This window comes from Strongylocentrotus purpuratus, unplaced genomic scaffold (genome assembly GCF_000002235.5).
Source record: "Strongylocentrotus purpuratus isolate Spur 01 unplaced genomic scaffold, Spur_5.0 spur5_scaffold_6, whole genome shotgun sequence".
NCBI classification, from domain to species: Eukaryota; Metazoa; Echinodermata; class Echinoidea; order Camarodonta; family Strongylocentrotidae; genus Strongylocentrotus; species Strongylocentrotus purpuratus.
The window spans coordinates 4891108-4911242 of NW_022145612.1; the positions used below are offsets into that span (position 1 = coordinate 4891108).

The window sequence follows — 20135 nt, forward strand, 5'->3', positions numbered from 1 at the left end:
AATGGCCTTTCTAACTCACATTTCAAAAATACTTTTGGAAACAATTCCCATTCCACACCCTTGGATGGCGAGATTATCGAAATCATATTTATAGAAGAAGAAAAAAAAAAACTATCCGCGGGAAGTACATGTAAATGTTTATTATTTTTCGAGAAAAGCTCGGGAAAGATAAATTGTTACTCCTAATCATGAGAGATTCTAGAAAGGGCGGTTTTGATTCTGGAAAGCATGTGCCAGGGTAAATTTTTTGACGGGGTAAATGTTTCCCCCATCCCTCCCCTTTAGTTCTGCCTTGTATCCACTCATGTAATGGGTTGTAAATGCTTTTAATGAATATTCAGGTTTTGTAAAATGGGGAAGCGGTTTGCCATATTGTGTGTAAGAGGGGAATACAGATATAGGTTTGATTATCTATTCTTTTTTATTATTACAGAGTTTAGTAGAGCGTGGGGTATTGTTTTTTCTACTAACTGAAATGAATATGTGAAATATAATTCATAGAGTATATATTCATTAGATAATATTATTTAATGTTGCATATTGAACATTTAATATTATATGATATGATGTTTTAATTGATAGTAGCTTATTACATATTCAAATTAAGATTTCTATCATATTATTTGATATTTTGTAAACCAGAAAATGACTTCTTCATGAATAGTTGGATTTTTTCGGATTGTATTTGTGTGTTTTTTTTAAGAAAGGAAGTAAAGAATATTGAACAGTTATGCTTCTGTAAACGTTACATGCATTTAGTTTGATATAATCAAACTTTTATTATATAGCATTCGAAATTGAATAATGGAATAGCCTACTACACTTGTAATTAGACCATACGCAATTGGATGAGACATGAACAGAATATCAGATTGTAATAATTTTCGTTTTGGGGGATTTCATTGACTTTGTCTTTCATTATTTCGTCTTTCACGGTGTTTTTTTTTAATGTGAGAGTGTTCGAACAGACGTTATACAGTGTAAGTTCAAAAAAAAATTATACCTAGAAAATTGGTAATTATTTTAAAAATCATCTATGAACAGTAAAATATTATACATTTTCATGAAAGAGTGTTTTATCCCGAATCATTTAGTATCATTTTGTGTGGTATGTGTTCACGCTTGGATGGACAGGAGGCATTGTTTGCGAGAGTGTAAACATCGACTTGCGCCAAAGTTGCTTATGTGATGCACACCTTTCTAGGTCAACATTAGCATAATTTTTATTTTTTATTTTTTTAATAAACAAAAATAAGGGGGTTCGACCCCCCCCCCCTGCGTACGCGCCTGTGAAAATGTATATCGTTATTACGTCCATAGCCTATCAAAATGGACACCACAATATTATTTAACAAGAACATTTTGCAAGGGCGGCGTAACGGGGCGGGCAGATTGAACTCCTTACTATTTCAAATATTAAAAAAATAGCAATTCTCCCCATCTTCTTTGTTGTTGTTGCGGCTTGCTTGTCTGAGATTTTGACACACGCAATGCTTCACAAAATGTGCTTTCTTTTCCTCCTCCTCCTCCTCCTCCTTTTCCTCCTCCTCCTCCTCCTTCTTCTTCTTCTTCTTCTCTTCTTCTTCTTCTTCTTCTTCTTCTTCTTCTTCTTCTTCTTCTTCTTCTTCTTCTTCTTCTTCTTCTTCTTCTTCTTCTTCTTCTTCTTCTTCTTCTTCTTCTTCTTCTTCTTCTTCTTGAAATATATACTTTATTGTTCGCCTTGTATATAGGATTTTTATTCATTTGTATACTTTTGTACTTTCATCAGGTGTTAATATATTGTGGTGGAAAATAAAATTAAACTCCAGCACCGCCCTTGTTTTTCGGTAAAGAAGTGTCACTTTAAGTATTTTTTTTAAACGAATACAAGACAATTTATAATACAGGCACCTGCAAACAGTAATTGAGGATGATCTACGTAGTCGAAATTACACGAAGAAAAGTGGACCATATTTTTACATGATTGTATCAGTAAATGTGTGGAAGTCAAAAGTAAAACAAGTTCAGTGGAAAAAAAAATGAAATAAACGGAAGCGAAGATTTCGCCTGAACTGAAACAATTTGAGACTGGTGGATTTGCTACAACATCGGGAATCTTATCAAGTTTGAAAGGAAATTACTCTTATCTCTATAAGGAAACTAATCATAACAAACTTTAGAAGTTGAGAATCTTAGGCCTCCTATTCCTTCAACTTTGTTAATTTACATGTGTTCTTATAGCGGAAAATAAATGATTTGACTGGAATAATGACTTCTCCACTGGTTTAAGAAAACACGACGAATAAAATAACGAGAAAAGAACATTGAGCCTCGCTTATTATGGCACACCATCATGAGTTTCAGACAGTATTGGGATATTTACATGTAAAGGCCTACAGCGTTGGCATGGTTGGTATCGGTTTGCGAGCTATCAGAATGTCATAGAACCACGTGAGCTGAAAAGATGCCTCTTTCTCCTCTTTCTCGGAAACCAAGATAGAATGTAAGCTAGAAATACAAAAATAAAATACATCATAATATTTAGAGCGTATAATTATCTGCGCTTTACTATTTTATCGTAATATTAAATGACCATGATTATTTAGGTTAAAAATATCTTCAATTCCCAATCCGAATTTATCAACAATAAAGTCTTGTTGGTTTCGTGTCATTCAGTGTCTGAACGTTTTTAAAATACCAGAGTATAGTTCCAATAACTATTAGTTTTCATCGTGAAATATCGTTGATTTACTTGATTATACACGATATAATTTCATATAAATAGGACTAATAATATTTTGTTTGTGAGGTATCAAAACATCAACATTATTCAGACTGTTCTTTAATTTCTGTAAAAACGAAACTACAAAATGACTAAAATGGAGGGGGGGGGGGGGAGGCGAGAAAAAAGAAAGTGTGCAGGGACTAGTAGTTAGAAATCATTTTGAATTTGCCACTGTTTTTAACTAACAGCTATTGTACAATATTATTTCATAAATTAGATATTGACACGTTACAATCAGTATGAAATTAGCATTATCAGTATTATTGATTGAAAGAGACAAAATGAGGGCCCCCTGTTTAATTTTGGGGAACTGCAATATTACGGGCGCCACCTCTTTTTCAAAATAATAACTACTGCCGTTTAGCTACGAAAGCCCTTTACTGCCACTGAAATAAAAATAATGATGTTAGTTATTATATTATTTGGAAGATTCAGATGATGTTGGGTGTGTTATAACATAGACGTAATAGAAATGGTTATAATGAGGTATCTCCATGCCGGAGTCAAGGGTCGAAAGTATGGTCACAGTTTTGAACAAGCGCCCTCTTTTTTCTAGAATTGTTTTTCTGTTTTCCAGTGAACATAAATTGTTTTCTTTTTTCCAGTGAACATATTTTTTTCTTCTCCAGTTGCAGTAATGGGCTTTCGTATGTTGTAATTTGATAAGAATAAAACCTACTTATCTCTGTATTCCTCGAAGAATGTTGTATTGGGATGACGTTCAAGATACTTGATGGAAAATGACAGAGTTTGCAGAAAATTGATGAAGGCAGGTGCTGTCAGTGTTCGGTTATATTCCATAGACCACCTAATATGTTTAGAAAGAAATCATTATAGAAACTTATCAGACAAATTAAGATATAAATAATTTGACACACATTTTAATGTGGAAACGCACAATTAATAATATCAAGTTTCATACTGCTAAAATGATAATTTATATCTTACTTTAATATTTAAGTAGATATGCTTCACCCTGTGTCCCTGTTTATCATGATGATGATAATTACGATTATCATATTTTGGATTTAATTTGCGATACAGCTTATTTAGTTGATTTTCAAGTTTAATAAAAAAAACAAACACTGTAAACCATTAGAGTATTATAGTAAACGCGAACAAAAGTCCCTTTCGCGCAGCGTCATGGGACCATCTTTGCATGTTTATGTTTATCACAGTGTTATCATTATGGTCCTCTCTCCGTCGTAAATTTTCTAAATCTCTTGTCTGCCTATGCACACAATAAGTCATATGCCCATATTATTTTTTTCTAGCCCTATATTCTTTTAAATTATATACAATTTAAATTCCCTTGCTTTTTAGTGGAACATCTGCTTTAAAACAAAATGGATCCTTTTCAGCAGCTTCATCTCAAATCTTGAATTTCTTCATATTACAGTTCTTAAGAGTCCCACCCCCAAATAAATCGATGAAGGACGTTACTTAAAAAGAACGTGACGTAACCTTGTCATGTCATAGGAAGGAAATTCCAACGTCTCATAGAATTTGTAATACGCCTTAGTGTCAATTACTCTGTACTTGTCGAGCTCTTGCGTCTGTTAAAAAGAAAACAAGAGGAAAAAGAGGAGGAGGAGGAGGAGGAGGAGGAGGATGAGGAGGAAAAAAAGTTGTGATTAGGGGCACGGGTGATATGATAATCCTAAAGAGCAAATAGAAAGGAAAAAACAGTTCTCAAACTTTGTGAGGCATTTTTTAGCAAAAAGTTGATGAATCTGACAAGCAAGGAAGGAGCAGGCTAAACAAAAAGTTCACCATGGTGCGTTTTTGCCAAGCGTTTATATAAAAATATTTCTCAAAAAGACACGGACTTTTTTCTATCAAAAGATTTGCCAAATCATGTGACTATGTACATGATCTAGGTCTAAGTTATTTTTCTGTGTATCGAATGTGTCGATCACATTAATAAACACTGCGTAGAGTGGGTTTCATTGCTGTTTGGGCATTTAGCCAACGTTAATTTCCCTTTGGTATATAATTATGGGTCAATTCGATATACAATCAATTTCGAATTTGTAATGGATTCAAATTTCAATTCAAAATTTATTCAACACTCTTCATAGAAACATTTAAAACATACAAATACAGAACGGAGTTATAAAAAAAAACAAGAAAGTGATAACAAATACAATGGCAATTTATAAGAGCAATTGGGATAGGCAGAAAGGAGGGATTCCTTATATAAAAGCCTACCCCTAAAAACACACATACAGGAAAACGAGAACAAAAGAACAGAACAAAAAAACAAAGAACATACTAAAACCTGCCTACAAAATTTGCCTATGCTATTAATACTGATTATTAGACTTATTTAACAGAAATTGTTTATATTTAATTTTAAAAAGATTGAGAGTTTTGCATTTTTAATTTCCTGAGGTATAATACTAACATATTTCTCTCTGCATTCTATCAGTTTTGATTTGATTAGCTCATTTTGGTGGTTGACAGTCCTGATTCGATAGGTCCCTATGACGGCTATACACCCTCCAGGCTTCAACACACGGTCAGCTTCACGAGTAAAAGCAGGCATATCGAACCAGTGAACTGCAGAGGCGACCGTTAACAGATCCACGGAACCATCTTCCAGTGGTAGTCTTTCTGCTGAAGCAATGCTTGACCATGAAAGAAGGATGACGAGATTTTAATTTCATTATATTAAAATGCTACTTCATGCAGTTTACAACCTTACACTTACAAACAACGTAAAAGATTTTTTTAAAGGAAGATGAATATACTTGAATTAGAAGATTTCTTAGAGAATGAGAGAGAGAGAGAGAGAGAGAGAGAGAGAGAGAGAGAGAGAGACAGACAGAAGAGGGGCACAGGGAATGGGTAGCAATGCACTCTCCAACAGTATATCTTTTCTAAGTTCTGCGACTACGTGCACTTAATATTTTTAAGTGCGTACACCATTTTTTTGTGGGTTGCAATAAGCAGCCCCCTCCTCCATCGGAGGGAGGGATGATGTCACTTTCCACAAATATTTCCAATTTTGCAAGTGAGTGAAGCAAGCGAACAAACTTGATACTTCAGGAGTTAAATTGTAATTACATTAAAATATACGATCTAAGCAAATTATAAACACTGCTTATGCTAGGAGTCCACTGGGCCGGCGCCAGTTGGTGCCAGTTTGCGCCAATGCAATTTACTGTGGCGCCTAGTGTCGCCAAAAAGGTGCCTAGTGGCGTGTAGTGGCTCAAACTGCCTCCCAACTGGCTCGTGGTGGCCCGCAACGGCGCCAAATTTGAATGTGGCGGCAAGGAAATTTCAAAATGTTTGAAATTTTCGTCGCGCCACTTGCATCGAGCAATCAGCGCCAAGTGTCCGCCAAGTGACACCAAATGGCGCGAACATATCGCCCTTTGGCGCAAAAAATCCGCCTATTGGAATCCACTGGAATGTAATGGCGCGCGCCAAGTTGCGCCAATGAGATTTCGCGCCACATGGCGCCACTTGGAGCCAAGGGGCACCTTGTTTGCGCCACTACGCGAGCCAAACGGCACCCGATTGGTGACTACTTCGCGCCAAATGCCACCTGGTTGCCCGCCATTCGGCGCCACTTGTCGCCATTAAAAGCAGAGCGGCATCGCAGGACTTTCTCACAGTGATGGCGGCAGTTCTCCAAGCTCCAAGGATGAGGTTGTGCTGGGCATCCTCCTGGTCCAACATGCGGACGTCCAGTGCCTGATAGCGCATCCTGATGAGGTTGTTCAGCATGACGGCAGCTTCAAAGAGCAGGCGGACTGTGTCTGGTTCCTGTCTCACCTAGCCAAGGAAGCACTGGAACCACAGAGCCAGAATGCCAAAGGCATTTTCAACCACACGCCTTGCCCTGGACAGCCTGTAGTTGAAGATCTTCTGCTGTTGGACCATGTTACGACGGCCATAGGGCTTCATCATGTACGTCCTCATGGCGAAGGCATCGTCTCCCAGGAAGAAGTACGGCATAGGGTGCTCTTAATCATCATGGGGAAGAGGAGCTGGATCTGGGATGCCTAAAGTGCCAGCTTCAATGCACTCCTTCAGTTCACTGTTGTTGTAGATCTGGGCATCAGACTGATGGCCAACGCCACCCACATCGATCCACATGAACTGGTACTTTGAATCTACCAGAGCCATCAGGACAACCGAGAAGAACTGCTTGTAGTTGAAGTAAAGGCTGCCTGATTTTGTTGGGCTTCTGGAGATGGATGTGCTTTCCAGGCACCCAGACAGTGAGGAAGATTCCATCTGGCTTCAAAATCACCTGCAACTCAAGCCAGCCATAATTGGTTGTGGGGAGAGAGATGACTTCTGCAGCATACTCATCCACTATCGCTCTGGCTACATCAGGGACAAACTTCTGGATGGTTTCCTTGCCCACTCGGAAGTTGTAAGACAGCTCGGCATAGGTGGCCCCAGTGGCGAGATGGCGCAGGAAGAGAGACAACTTGAGACCAGGGGGAATGGCCTTCCTGAAGTGGGTGTCCTTCTTCTGCAAGTGGGGTGTAAGCCTGAGCAACAGGTCATCAAACATCTCTGGGGACACCCTGGTGTAGTTCTTGAACTTCCGCCTGTCATTCTCCCTCAGCTCTTCCATCAAAGTGTGGTTCTGTCCCGTTCGGCCCTCAACTGTGGGTGGAGCATGGGTCTGAACCACCAGTTGTGCTTCCTTTTCTTCTTAGGAGGCTCTTCTTCTTCAGGATTGGCCAGCATAAGTTGATAGGCAGTGGCCACCTCAGCATCCCTCATCATCTTCTGATGGAGCAGCATCATCACTCCAACATTATCAAAAGCCTCAGACATATCAAAATTGTAAATATTTAGTAGAGATGTTGTTCATACAGCAGCTGAGGAGGGTCTGAACCAGGTAACCGATGGCCGGTATTTATATAGTCGGCAAGTAGCGCCAAGCGGCGGCAAGTTCAAACCAATTTGGTGACCTATGGCACAAACTAATCACCAAGTGGCGCAAAGTAGCCGTCTATTGGCGCGAATGGCGCCAACAGGGTGAATTTTGGAATCAAATGGCCGTGTAATGTCGCAAACTGGCGCAACATTTTGGAGCAAGCCGGGTGGCATTTGGCGCACGCCATATGGCACCCAGTTTATTCCACTTGGCGACACATGCCGAGCGGACATTAATTCGGCGCCACAGCGAGCCACTACGCGCCAATCACATAATCTTTGGCGCGAACTGGCACCAACTGGCGCCGGCCCAGTGGACTCCTAGCATTAGACCGACTTAGACCACGTCACTGTCCATGCAAACATGAAGTGCTTAGTGTCCGAATATTGATAGAATCCTCCCGCTCCCACCAGGTCCCGCCTCGTACATGCCTATGCCTAGAGGTAAATATTACCTGTACTCAACATGACTGAATTGATTGTGCTTCTTTGCCTCTTCAATCTGAGCTTCACTGATGTCGAATCCCAGAGCCCGGTCGAAATGTCTGGCGAGACTTTGAGTGAACTGACCAGAACCACACCCAACATCAACTACCAGCCCCGGTTTAAGATCAGTGCTGTTCTGTGATATCAAATTACAGAAGGGCTTTAGAAAGGTGGTTAGGATTAATTATTGTTTGGAATGTTACTTCCTCCAGTCATAATTATATGCATGTATTTTAGTATTTATTATGTTATCGCTACTCTTACTATTACTATCATCATCCTTAAAAACATCATCATCATTGTCGTTGTCGATGCAAAGGGGTATTTCAATAAACATGTCTATTAAAATGTTCCTGATGTAAGATTGGTAAGCTCAAAAATCATGCTTGACCATAATTATGTTATAAGGGAGTTGGCCTAAAGAAGGAATTCACGTTGTAGTTGGTTCGATCACTATGTCCATGCCATTTAATAAAACAAACCTACAATTATAATATAATTATGTAAGTGTTCAATACCCTCACCCATCCATCCTCAATTCAATTTCATTTATCCATTCACTCATTCATCTACGTCCGTCATTTCCCACTCTTTCCGTAATTTTATTGACAACATAGCAATCATAGAAAACCCTGCAAAAGAAGTAAGTCTGACCAAAAAAAACCCCAGATAGTTAAAAGATAGATAATATAATTACAATGATCTTTATAATTAAAAGTTTCGGAAAGAGTTAAGTCTTTGGAATTTAATTTACTTTGGTGTGTTTGATCACAGACTCAGTCACGATTTCAGGAACGCTGGGTCGATATTGAACATAGTCGTTGGCCAAGACCGATCCTTCGAAAATTCGAGAAGACATCATTCAACCTGCATGATTAGAGAACAGAATTAATTATGTAAATTTTGTGAATGGGCTATCAAATTTAGACAAGCTTAATAGCCACCTCCACTTAAAAAAAAATATGCGGATGGTCTAACCTTTTCTCTCGGTGTACCATACAGACTTCAATTATTTTCCTCTGTCACAATGATAATGCATTGATTATTGGAGAGGGAAAAAAATGTTTCTTTGTATAGAAAAGCGGCTAAGCCTGGATTGCCCCCCCCCCCCCGTTCTCCAAAAGAAGTGATTACCAAATAAAATTTGATATCCTGACAACCCCCAACTCTGGAGAGAAAGGAGAGAAAGAGAGAGAGAGAGAGAGAGGGGGGATGAGCGGGAGGGGGAGAGAGAACAAATAGGGTGATAGGGGAGGGGGAGGGGGAGGGGGAGGGGACGGAAAAGGTTTGCAGTCACTTACCCCCCCCCCCCCCCCCCCATCAATTATATACGAAGCATAACAGCGGATATTGCACTCATGACACACCAGCTGACGCAACTTGCGCTTAGGATTAGGATATGCTCAAGATAATGATACATGTCTTACTGTTGTTAGTAATTGGTGTCTCTGCTTGCACATTATAAAATCTAAAATGTCCTATATAGTTTAGCTAGACCAATACCACTTCCCACTTCCTATCTTAATTCATTTTCTACCCCCTCCCCTACCCTATGGAGGCTCCGCCTCCTCCTCATTCTGGATCTAGAATCTAGAAATAGATTGTGATGCCGTGGTAGGCCCACTGAAAATAAAAGAAAGAAACTTTTACAGAATTCAATGCGTTCAACATGAATAATAAGCAAGGCCTACTTACAATTTAGTTAATCCAAGCAAAACGCCTCGACACTATCCCACTATACTGCATATACAGTTATCAATTTATACTTTATGACTTGTGAGTTGTGATGATCGGCTTGGCCCGAGCAAATTTGTACAATCGTCAGTTGACGATCATTCTCAGATCGGAGTCCGAAGTTCTCTTGGAGGTCATGCTCAATAATGCGTTTCCTTTGCCAAGTACATTATTATTTGTAACATGTAGCTAAACCTGGTCTCAGGTTCACTTGGAATGGCTTTTTGGTGTAGAATGATTTAAGTCTTTGGAATGACTTTGACCTTGCATGACTATAACGTTGGTTCGTATTCTAAAAGTTAAACCTGACCTTAACGAAGGGAAAACTTAGACCTCAGTCCAATTTTGAACAAAAGCTTTTTAACCCAGCGTCAGGTTTAAATTTGGTAGAATACGGGGCACTATATCTATATTAGGTTTCGTATGGTAAAGTTTTTCATTCACTTTAGTCAGGTAGGCCTACACAGACGGCTCCAACAGCGGAATGGTTTTCACCTTTTTAAAATGCGGATTCCTATGTAAAATTGTAATGCTTTTTTGAAAAATCGGTGGACAAAATGCCAAAATTATAAATTTTAGGGGCCCTATCGTTTTTTTTTAACGAAGTTTAGAACAAATCATTGTTACATATTGTTACATGGTCATTAACATCATATTTTGGGTACCTAAGACATCACGGTTATATCAAAGCCACATAAGCACAGGTAGCCTATCATTGTAATTTGATACCAAAATGGGGATTTGCAGTGATTTCATTATTCCCAAAACTAGTTTATGGCAGTCCTCTTGAGAATAGCTGATCATTTGGTCCTTTTAAAGCAACTTCAAGGCCCCTTTGATCTCTTGTACTACACCATATTAAATTTTAATGTCCATAGTGGGTTTTCTACACCAAACACACATATCAGCCAAATTTTCTTCTTCTTTGGTCTATATTTAAGTTCAGATAAAGCGTGTTTTATCTATACGAAAGTACCCAAAACATGATAACGTGTAGACTACGTGATCTTCAGTGCAATTACAAGCCATGAAACAAGACACTGAGCAAAGTTCTATAATTGCAGCTTGTGACAAAGACTACGTACTTTACGTTGCCTGCCTGCCTGCCTAGCATTTGCCGGTTTCTGTCATCTGTCCTATAAAATGAACATTTCTGTGGTAAGTAAAAATGTTTATGTCATGTCTCTTATGTAAGTTGTTAGGGTAAGAGTTCGATTGATAATGTACGTGACAGTATACTGAAAAATCTAAATTCTTTATAAGTACCGCTATGTTACATTTGTAAATGCTTGTGGTTTTTACCGGCTTTTTGGTTAGTACAGTCCCGCATATTCAAAGTTGTGTCGGGATTGGATAGGGAGGCTACACATTTTTACGTTGAGAGACCGACGGCTTTATGATTTCTGCATAATTATGAAAATTTAAATTTAAATGATAATATTCAGAAATTTTGAATAGATTTTGATTCTTAAAACAAAGAAACACTAAAACTGTAATAAAGGTGTAAATAAAAAATATTCAACATCTCATCTGTATTAAATTGAGAAAAGAGTGGCTGTGAGCTGTGAGAAATTGAAGTAGGGTAGAGTACCCAGTATTCGGTCACTTAAGGGGAAATCACTAATATTTTGAATGCTTACCTCTTTCATTGGGCAATCTACCCATCAAAAGAAAAGAAATTTATTCCTCTAACAGGATTTTATAGTCACTGAAAATATAGAATAACGATAAGCAAAAGACTTCCGAAAGAAGACGGAGCATTTTTCTGCCCAGAATTCGGTCGCGCCGACTAGAATTCGGTCACGCGATTTGTGCGTGGTATCTCCGTTGCAAAGGAGCGTAGCGTATTTGCGCACTATTTTCACACAATTGCGCGATAAAGCACTGAATGTCAATGCGTTGACCGAATACTGGCTGAGCGATACCGCATGGCAAGGGTATCGTATAAATACCTCTTGCACATCGGCAAGTGCGTCATTTGCAAATTCGCTGCGATGGAGCGAACACGGAAGTGATTCTCTTCACACACATACTAAATTCATTGTGACAGCACACGTAGTTGTTTCGCAATAGACTTCTACATATGGCTATGCATGTTAGCGCATGTGCTAAGAGAACGCGAAAGTGCGGAAAGTTGTGCGACACTGACCAATTTCGAGCTAAGTTGGAGATCTTTCCGGGGCCCTAAATCTGATTTAATTTTGAGAGTTAAGAAAAGTTGTTCAGCTGCCTGATTTGTGCAAGTTTCGTGGTTCATAAATTATTTTTTTAATTGTTACAGCTGTTGAAACGGCTGTCTGACCGAATACTGGGAATTGACCGAATACTGGGCGCGCTACCCTAGATCTAGACTAGGCCTAGACCAAAAGCTTCAGTCTCTATACCATCGGTTGTTCCACTGAGACTACGTCTGGCTCCACTAGACCTCCGGTTATAGAGACAGAACGATCGCCTATGCCAGCCTATGTTGAAGATAGGCCCCTCCCACAAACATGAACAAACTTGCCACGGCCGTATTGTTATGCCCCCAAAATCCCCCAAAATGTCATTTTACCTCGTGCATATCCAATTTTACATTAGGCCTAGGCTATAATACATCGGTTCCACTTACTAACTTGATTGAAATAATCTGTTTAATGGTCCCTCTTAAGGAAATTATGGGTCAAAATCGACATCCATGTTGAAAATCTTGCAAGCCGTGTTAAACTCTCGCTGCCGTCAATCTCACCCCTTCTAGTCTACGCCGAAGGCAAAATGATTATGAAGGAAAAACTGTGCGCCATCTACACGTTCGTAATGGCGTTATCACAGTTTTTCCTTCATAATCATTTTTGCCTTCGGCGTAGACTAGAAAGGATGAGATTGACGGCAGCGAGAGTTTAACACGGCTTGCAAGATTTTCAACATGGATGTCGATTTTGACCCATAATTTCCTTAAAGGCACACTGTCCTACTTGTCTCTACTTGCTCCCTCTATATAGAAAACTTCCCAAATCGGTGCCTGTTGGTCCCCCATGGTCCTTTTTCTTATGTTAAATGAGAGCTGAGTTAATGAGATAGCCACCTGTCACAGTGACCTCGATGGCTCACTGGGTGGTCTAATCCCTTCTTGCTGAAGTAGTAACGCCTCCCTTTAAAAGGGACCATTAAACGGATTATTTCAATCAAGTTAGTAAGTGGAACCGATGTATTATAGCCTAGGCCTAATGTAAAATTGGATATGCACGAGGTAAAATGATATTTTGGGGATTTTGGGGGCATAACAATACGGCCGTGGCAAGTCTGTTCATGTTTGTGGGAGGGGCCTAACGGCTAAAATCTAGCCGTGATATCTTCAACATAGGCTGGCATAGGCGATCGTTCAGTCTCTATAACCGGAGGTCTAGTGGAGCCAGACGTAGTCTCAGTGGAACAACCGACGGTATAGAGACTGAAGCTTTCGGTCTAGACTAGGCCTAGATCTATTGAAGTTTGAGTGAGTAAGATAATGACTAATAATACTTACTAAGAATAGCATTAGTAAGAGGAAACCCCCTTCTTTTAGTGCTCACTATCACCCCTGATGAGTGTATGAGGTCTATACCGTTAACAAATAGACCTCATACATTGTAGGAGTGGTAATGATGCGAAAAAAACTTTTGTTATTTATCTACGTGTAGCTTGATTCGCTTCGTTTCGATGGCTTTGGCTACTGTGGACTGTACATCAATGTCTATTGATTCCAGTAGACAGTCAACGCTATCAAGGTCACCATAAGATGGCGCCTTTTCTGAATTATTTGATTGAATATTATTGTCATCAGTAGCAATCTCAGCAATAGAGACATCTTTTGGCATTTTTGTCTAACTTCTATTACTTGAACATGTATCAGGCTTGGTTCTTAGAATTGCACTATTGTCTTCTCTGTCCATATCTGCTCATGTTTTTTATTCTATTTTTGTTTCCATTTTTCTTTGCTTGTGTCTTCTTTAAAAAAATCCCTTTACCTTTTCATCTTTTCCATTTTTTTTTTTTTTTACTATTTCTTAAATTTGTGTGGCCCTTCTTTAATCATCTCTTTCTGACTTTATGTGTGGGGTGCAAATATACTGGGTTAGCCCTTTGTCCTTGGTATTTATAAGACTTACATTTGTCAACCTTCCCCATACACAGAGGTGGTCAATGGAGCCAGACCTAGTCTCACCGGAACAACCATCGATATCACAGACTGCAGCTTTCGGTCTACTGCAGAACCAACCATCATGGAGGTCAAACACTCTCTATTGATATACATACAAAGAAGAGGGGGGGGGGGCACAAAAAGGGGGCATATTGATCAGTGAGAGATTCTTTTCCCTTTTAAAAATACAAATTGTATTGATCAAACCATTATTCAAAGCATGATTCGTGTCATACAGTATTCTTTGTTAAGCTATATTACCAGAATACTCCTAGAACCCCCCCCCCCTTCAAGAAATTTGGTTTATTTAATGCTTTTTACCTTTAATATCAAAGCATTTCTTCCTATCGCTGTTTCTCCCCAACAGAACAAATGGAGCTATCTGACCTGACACTTTACTTGACACTCATAGTTAGAGAATCCGTTTGAGGTCATTCTGACATATTTCATCCCATTTACCTGCCAGCTTTGATCAATGGATTCTTCAAACATGGCCACCAAGAAGAGAGTCATTCGAATCATTGAGTGGGATGACATGGACAAGCGCAAGTTCTTTGGGTTTGGTGCCATGCTGTCATTTGCTGTTCGGACTTCAGTCTACCCTTCCCATCTCATCAAGACCAGACTACAAATGCAACATCAAAACAGCCTCTATAAAGGAACATGGGATGCGTTAAAGAAAATCATCAAGTACGAAGGGGTCAGAGGATTTTACAAAGGATTCGGTGTGAATCTAATATCTATAGGTTCAGAGCAGATGTATATCCTTAGCTACGAGATGATGCGAAATGCTTGTGTGAATATGGACAACACCCCTCGGACTCTCATAGCAGGTGGATTTGCATCCCTGGTGTCACAGACGATACGGGTGCCTGTTGATGTTCTATCTCAGAAGACGATGATGCTGGGATTGGCTGTTGATGCAAAGACTGTCGCTAAACAAGTAAGGTTCAATGATGTGTACCGACTTGCCCAAGAAACGTACCACAGCCATGGGTTCTTTGGATTCTACAGAGGATATGTTGCTTCTCTCTTGACATTTGTTCCTAACAGTGCTCTGTGGTGGACATTCTATCACAACTACACAGGTAAGTGTTAATGCTAATATTCTAGAATTAAAAGCCTACCACTAGATACAGGATAGAATTAGAATTAAGCAAAATAATTCAGCTACTATTGAAGTCAAGGAAGGGGGAGGGGACTCTGGTTACTTTATTTTCAAGTTGACTGAAAGTGGAAAGTCTTGGGATGCCTGTACTAACACTCTTGCATACCAGAATTGTGATAATACAGGGTTAATGGCCAGATGGATATTCATATATTGAAGAGACCAGGGCCCCCTCTTTTAAAGGCACACTGTCCTACTTGTAGCTACTTGCTCCCTCTATATAGAAAACTTCCCAAATCGGTGCCTGTTGGTCCCCCATGATCCTCTTTTTCTTATGTTAAATGAGAGCTGAGTTAATGAGATAGCCACCTGTCACAGTGACCTCGATGGCTAACTGGGTGGTCTAATCCCTTCTTGCTGAAGTAGTAAAGCCTCTCTTTAAAGAGTTGCGATTTGATCCAAATCAATCACAAGTTCTCCAAACAATCGCAAGTTTGCAGTCTCCAATGTCTTATGTACAAAATTTCAATTGATACTAATTGCAACTGTGGGCCTAACATTCCATTCCTGGATTCATTCTATCTTAGTTTTTATTTTTATTAGTTGGAAGTGCATGCAAGACATTAAATGATCATTTTGCCAAGTCTGTAAGATTTTATTTTCAATTTGCATCCATTTTAGGATTTTAATTGACTTTATTGTAATCCTGCCTTACACAGAGTGTGACCCAGACATTCAAAAGCTTGATCGTTATAACAAATTTTCATTGTGTGATTGTTATTCTCCTCAGAACTGTTTGCCTCCTTCCTGAATACCAGTCTTCAACTACAAGTGCCTGTCCTAGCAATCCAGGCAGTCTCAGGGTCCTGTGCAGGATGTAGTGCTGCATTTATTACTAATCCTATGGATACTGTCAGGACTAGATTACAGGTCAGTAGCTATTGAAATCTTCCATTTTTATCATTCAAAGTTACATCCCAGAGAGAACTTTGTTTTAAAAATCTGTTTCTGAATGACTAATTCCAAAATAATACCGTAAGGCGTAAGACATTAAGAAAAATCAGACAAGTACACCTATGGACATATTCCCTAGGGACATGATGTTCACAGACAGTTCCAAATCGTAGAGTCCAGATTGTAAACAGATTCATCAGAAATAAGAGCAAGAACTTTAGAAGGATCATTTGAGTCAGTTCTTACAATAATCATCAGCATGTGTGAAACTAAAAGTAATTATCATATTGTTGAAAGACTAGCATATTAATGAATATTGACAAAATTTCAGGAAGAATTTATTTCAGTATGTGAAGATTCAAAAGATATACCCTGTAGAAATATTGACAATATTGTTTTTTGTCATTTGCAGGTTACTGGTCAGAAGTCCATTACAAAGACGTTTCGCCACCTGCTCGCAGAGGAAGGCATGGGGGGACTAACCAAAGGTCTGACGGCAAGACTTCTCTCCACCATCCCAACCAGTCTCATCATTGTTCTAGGATACGAGACCATCAAGAGATTTAGCTTACGCAAAGAACTCATCGAGAGTATCCAATGGTGACATAGGATTTTAGCTGTAGTTAGGATATTATAGACTCTAATAAATATATAATTGACTATTTTGTGATATCTTAAAAATTCTCATAAATTCATACATGCAAGGATGCCACTTTTCTGGACATTCTATCAGGCTCCCTGGCTGTGATTGTATTGGTATGCTAATCAGCCATATTGCAAACATTATGATTTGTTTGTGATTTATTCTCTACTTTAATGCAGAATCTGCTGGTAAACTTGATGATTGAGAGGCTTTAACTATATTTTTTAAAGGAATTATGTTGATAAATTTATGTGAATGTTGCCTCGTGAATGTCTGTGGTTGATTAGCTTGAAGTGTGTGTCTGTCTTTTTTTATGAAGAGGGTTGTTCTTTTACCTCATTGCCTCTTCACAGAGAGAAAACATGTATAATTGAAGTGCTGCTGATGTAGTTTATTTTTAATCCATTGCCTATGGGAAGTTGATGGTCCCTGTAAAGCCTGTGAGAATGAGATAATTCAGTAGTCAACAGGTAAATTAATACTTTGTACCAAGGTATTTCAGAGCATTTCATGATGGTGGTACCATTTCTACTTGTACTTGGGGTCTTATTTTATTATGTAATGACTGTACAGAGAGTGGATTATATGTGTTTTTAGTATAATCATCAGCATTGTGTTTTATGAATCAGACATGCTGATTGGGAAAATGTTTTAATATGATGGGGTGGTGGGGGGGGGGGGGGGGGGGTCATTTAGGCTTCATTTGATCCTCTGGTTGTTTACCGGCTTACAAGCATATACATGCTTTCTTAGCAGTCAGGTAAAACAATCATCAATACACAGACGTTGGATGATAGAGGAAGAAGGTCTGTAGATTGAGCTGGGGGGGGGGGGGGGGGGGGAGAGGGAGTGAGTCATGAGAAGGGGAAAAGATATAGAGAGAAAGGGGAAGAGAGCTGATGCGAGGTAAAGAATAGAGAAGTAGGGACGGTTGTAAGAAGAAAGAGAAATTATCGTGAAATAAAATGTATTGAACAAAAAGATTGTGAATTCCCACTATCAAATTAGTTACTGTAAATCATATATATATATATATATATATCAAATTAGTTACTATGTCTTTGCATTAAATAATTATCATACATGCATACACCTCAGGATAATATTGCACAATTTTGCTCTATTCATTATTACATGGTATTTGAACAGGAATTTGTTGTTAATTTGTCATGTTGATATAAAAAATGTTTTAAGGAATTTAGAATTTCATTGTTCTACGTATCGCCACATTAAAGCTATTCATTTTCAGATTGGTACACAAGTGCATGGACTTTAAAAACTTAAAAAACTCTATCCGATTTTATGCCCCTGCAACTAAAATGGTGCTTGGGTTAATGTAATCATCCAAGGCAGAACCTTAAAGTTGTTGCTACATGTACATGTAAGTACTGCATAACCCATTTTGGAGATACTATCTATGCTTGGGCTGATAGCAGTCATTTTTATATAAATCTAATACCCATCAAGACAAATGTTAGATATGTGATCATGAAAGTATGATATGGTATAAAGGAGGCAGACAAAAGGTAATTTGGCAGTGATTATTCTAATGGACAAAGTAGAACTTGTTCTTTTTAAAATAATCTACTTTTTGAAATTTTTCTGTTATCTTTGTGAGACAAATTTTTACATTTTCCTTCTTTATGTTTGGGTTTGACTGTGTCAGTACAAGGTTCCTAATATTGCATTATTACATTGATTTATGTAATTTATATTTGTGGATATCAAAGTCTTTGGAAAGATAATAAGCAAGAGTGAATTAAGTGTGCATTAAATATCAATGAAGAGAGATTTATCTAGGCCTTTGTCATGTTAACATTAGTTAATTTTTTAGAAGGGCAAAAGAAGAACTGACTGATGTACTGTAGTAGGGGAAAATTTTGAAAGCAAGACAATTGAACTAGAAGGGACTTCTGAAAATGAACCTGCTTATATCTTAATGTTCATTTGTGTTAATACAAAAAAACGTTACGTGATTATATTTGATTGATAAGGTGCATCTTCTATATCAAAATCATGAATGTTTTTATTTTAGACTTTTATCTTAACATGTTTTAATTGGTTTTTTTTAAGTCTTGTTTTTTTAAATCTTCTGAAAATTCTTTATCGACACAGTATATTTCAGCATGCAGAATCATTATATAATTTAACAAAACTTATTAAATGCCTGTGGAATTGCATTTTTATGTTCGTTTCCTTTCGACACGCTATTGGTATAAAAGTCTGTCCCAAACCGCTCAAAAAAAGTAACTAATGTATGCAACCTGAATTCTTCTGAAATATGTCAGTTCGGGGACCATGAATACCTCTTCCCTTATAGAGATACATGCACGTAGTAGAATGTCCATCGGCGAATTCCTTTGTTGTGGAAAGTTATTTAGTTGGTGTAATCTCATCTTGTAAAGAGATCAAGAGGAAGCAAATGAATAAGAATAAAGCCCCACCGCACACTATACGATCATTCTCCGATCCTATCTTCAAAGAAATCGATGTTGTATTGGATATAGAAATTTAAACAATCGTCTTCCCGACTGAGATTCTAAATAATAATAGAAGTACTAAATACCTACACTTAAATCTGCTACTCGGTGTTGAAGCCAAATCGGCTTTTAATCGTAGGCGATCGCATAACTGAAGTGACATCACTACGATTTTGAGCCGATATGAGCATGATGAGTTTCCTCCTTCATGGAAGGTTGCAGTCGCCTGACTTTGCTATTGTACATGAATTACTGCATTCATATAAGTATTCCACACCCCAATTCTTAAGGTTTTGCATGTTCATGTCAAATGCTATTGTAAATTATTCCGAAATTGGAGTGTAGTCTGGTCGTTTATGTGTGCGATGGGATTAAGTCATTTAAAAGAATTGTCTTAATTTTCGAGGGAGTCTGACAGACCCATGCACATGAGGGTTTATTATATACATGCAATATATGATATTTTCTATGTACATTTGGGTATGATGTGTGAGGCATTTAATATATCACGCAATTTCCAAATTCTTTATTAAATGACTATACGAATGGAATCGTGGTTCTGGTCTAATTTGTATACGTAAATTTTGTAATACATATGGTATACTATAATATTGAGAATGAACCTAGATATTATCAAGAGAATAATATTCGATTTGAACACTATGATGATGAAAATACTTATACAGTGCGAGTCACAAGAAAAGAAACCTAGAATAAACCCTAAATCGTTGTAAATAGTGAATGGAGAGTTAGTCAAAGATACATTGTTGCCTATATATATATATAATGTTTTCTTTAATTTGACGCCTTGATCATCAAAATCAGACTAAGGGGACTTGAACAGTAGCAATTTTACTGATTCATGTCAAATTGGTGGTCAACACAAGGTTTGGTTTAATGGT

At 38.2% G+C, this 20135-nt stretch overlaps 2 protein-coding genes and 1 long non-coding RNA gene across 4 annotated transcripts; 1 reads left to right on the top strand and 2 right to left on the bottom strand.

Moving 5' to 3' along the window:
- Window positions 1–1699: 1699 nt before the first annotated feature.
- On the bottom strand, window positions 1700–6730 carry LOC105439561. Its single transcript, XM_030972723.1, has 6 exons — window positions 6621–6730; window positions 6318–6542; window positions 5172–5394; window positions 4229–4320; window positions 3444–3572; window positions 1700–2487 (listed from the first exon to the last, which is right to left on the bottom strand). The coding sequence occupies exons 1-6, from the start codon at window positions 6728–6730 to the stop codon at window positions 2373–2375; spliced, it is 894 nt and encodes a 297-aa protein (XP_030828583.1). The 3' UTR covers window positions 1700–2372.
- A 1400-nt stretch (window positions 6731–8130) lies between these two features.
- On the bottom strand, window positions 8131–9931 carry LOC115929993. The gene is made up of 3 exons (XR_004066787.1): window positions 9851–9931; window positions 8910–9022; window positions 8131–8291 (listed from the first exon to the last, which is right to left on the bottom strand). It is a non-coding gene; the product is annotated as an uncharacterized LOC115929993 (long non-coding RNA).
- A 1031-nt stretch (window positions 9932–10962) lies between these two features.
- LOC577137 (solute carrier family 25 member 44) lies at window positions 10963–19784 on the top strand. Of its 2 annotated transcripts, none has more exons than XM_031000351.1 (4): window positions 10963–11047; window positions 14416–15136; window positions 15947–16086; window positions 16523–19784. In XM_031000351.1, the coding sequence occupies exons 2-4, from the start codon at window positions 14524–14526 to the stop codon at window positions 16712–16714; spliced, it is 945 nt and encodes a 314-aa protein (XP_030856211.1). In that variant the 5' UTR covers window positions 10963–11047; window positions 14416–14523; the 3' UTR covers window positions 16715–19784. The 2 variants fall into 2 exon arrangements, with proteins under 2 accessions (XP_030856211.1, XP_030856212.1); XM_031000352.1 differs by having other exon boundaries at window positions 10978–11047; window positions 14515–15136.
- Window positions 19785–20135: the final 351 nt, after the last annotated feature.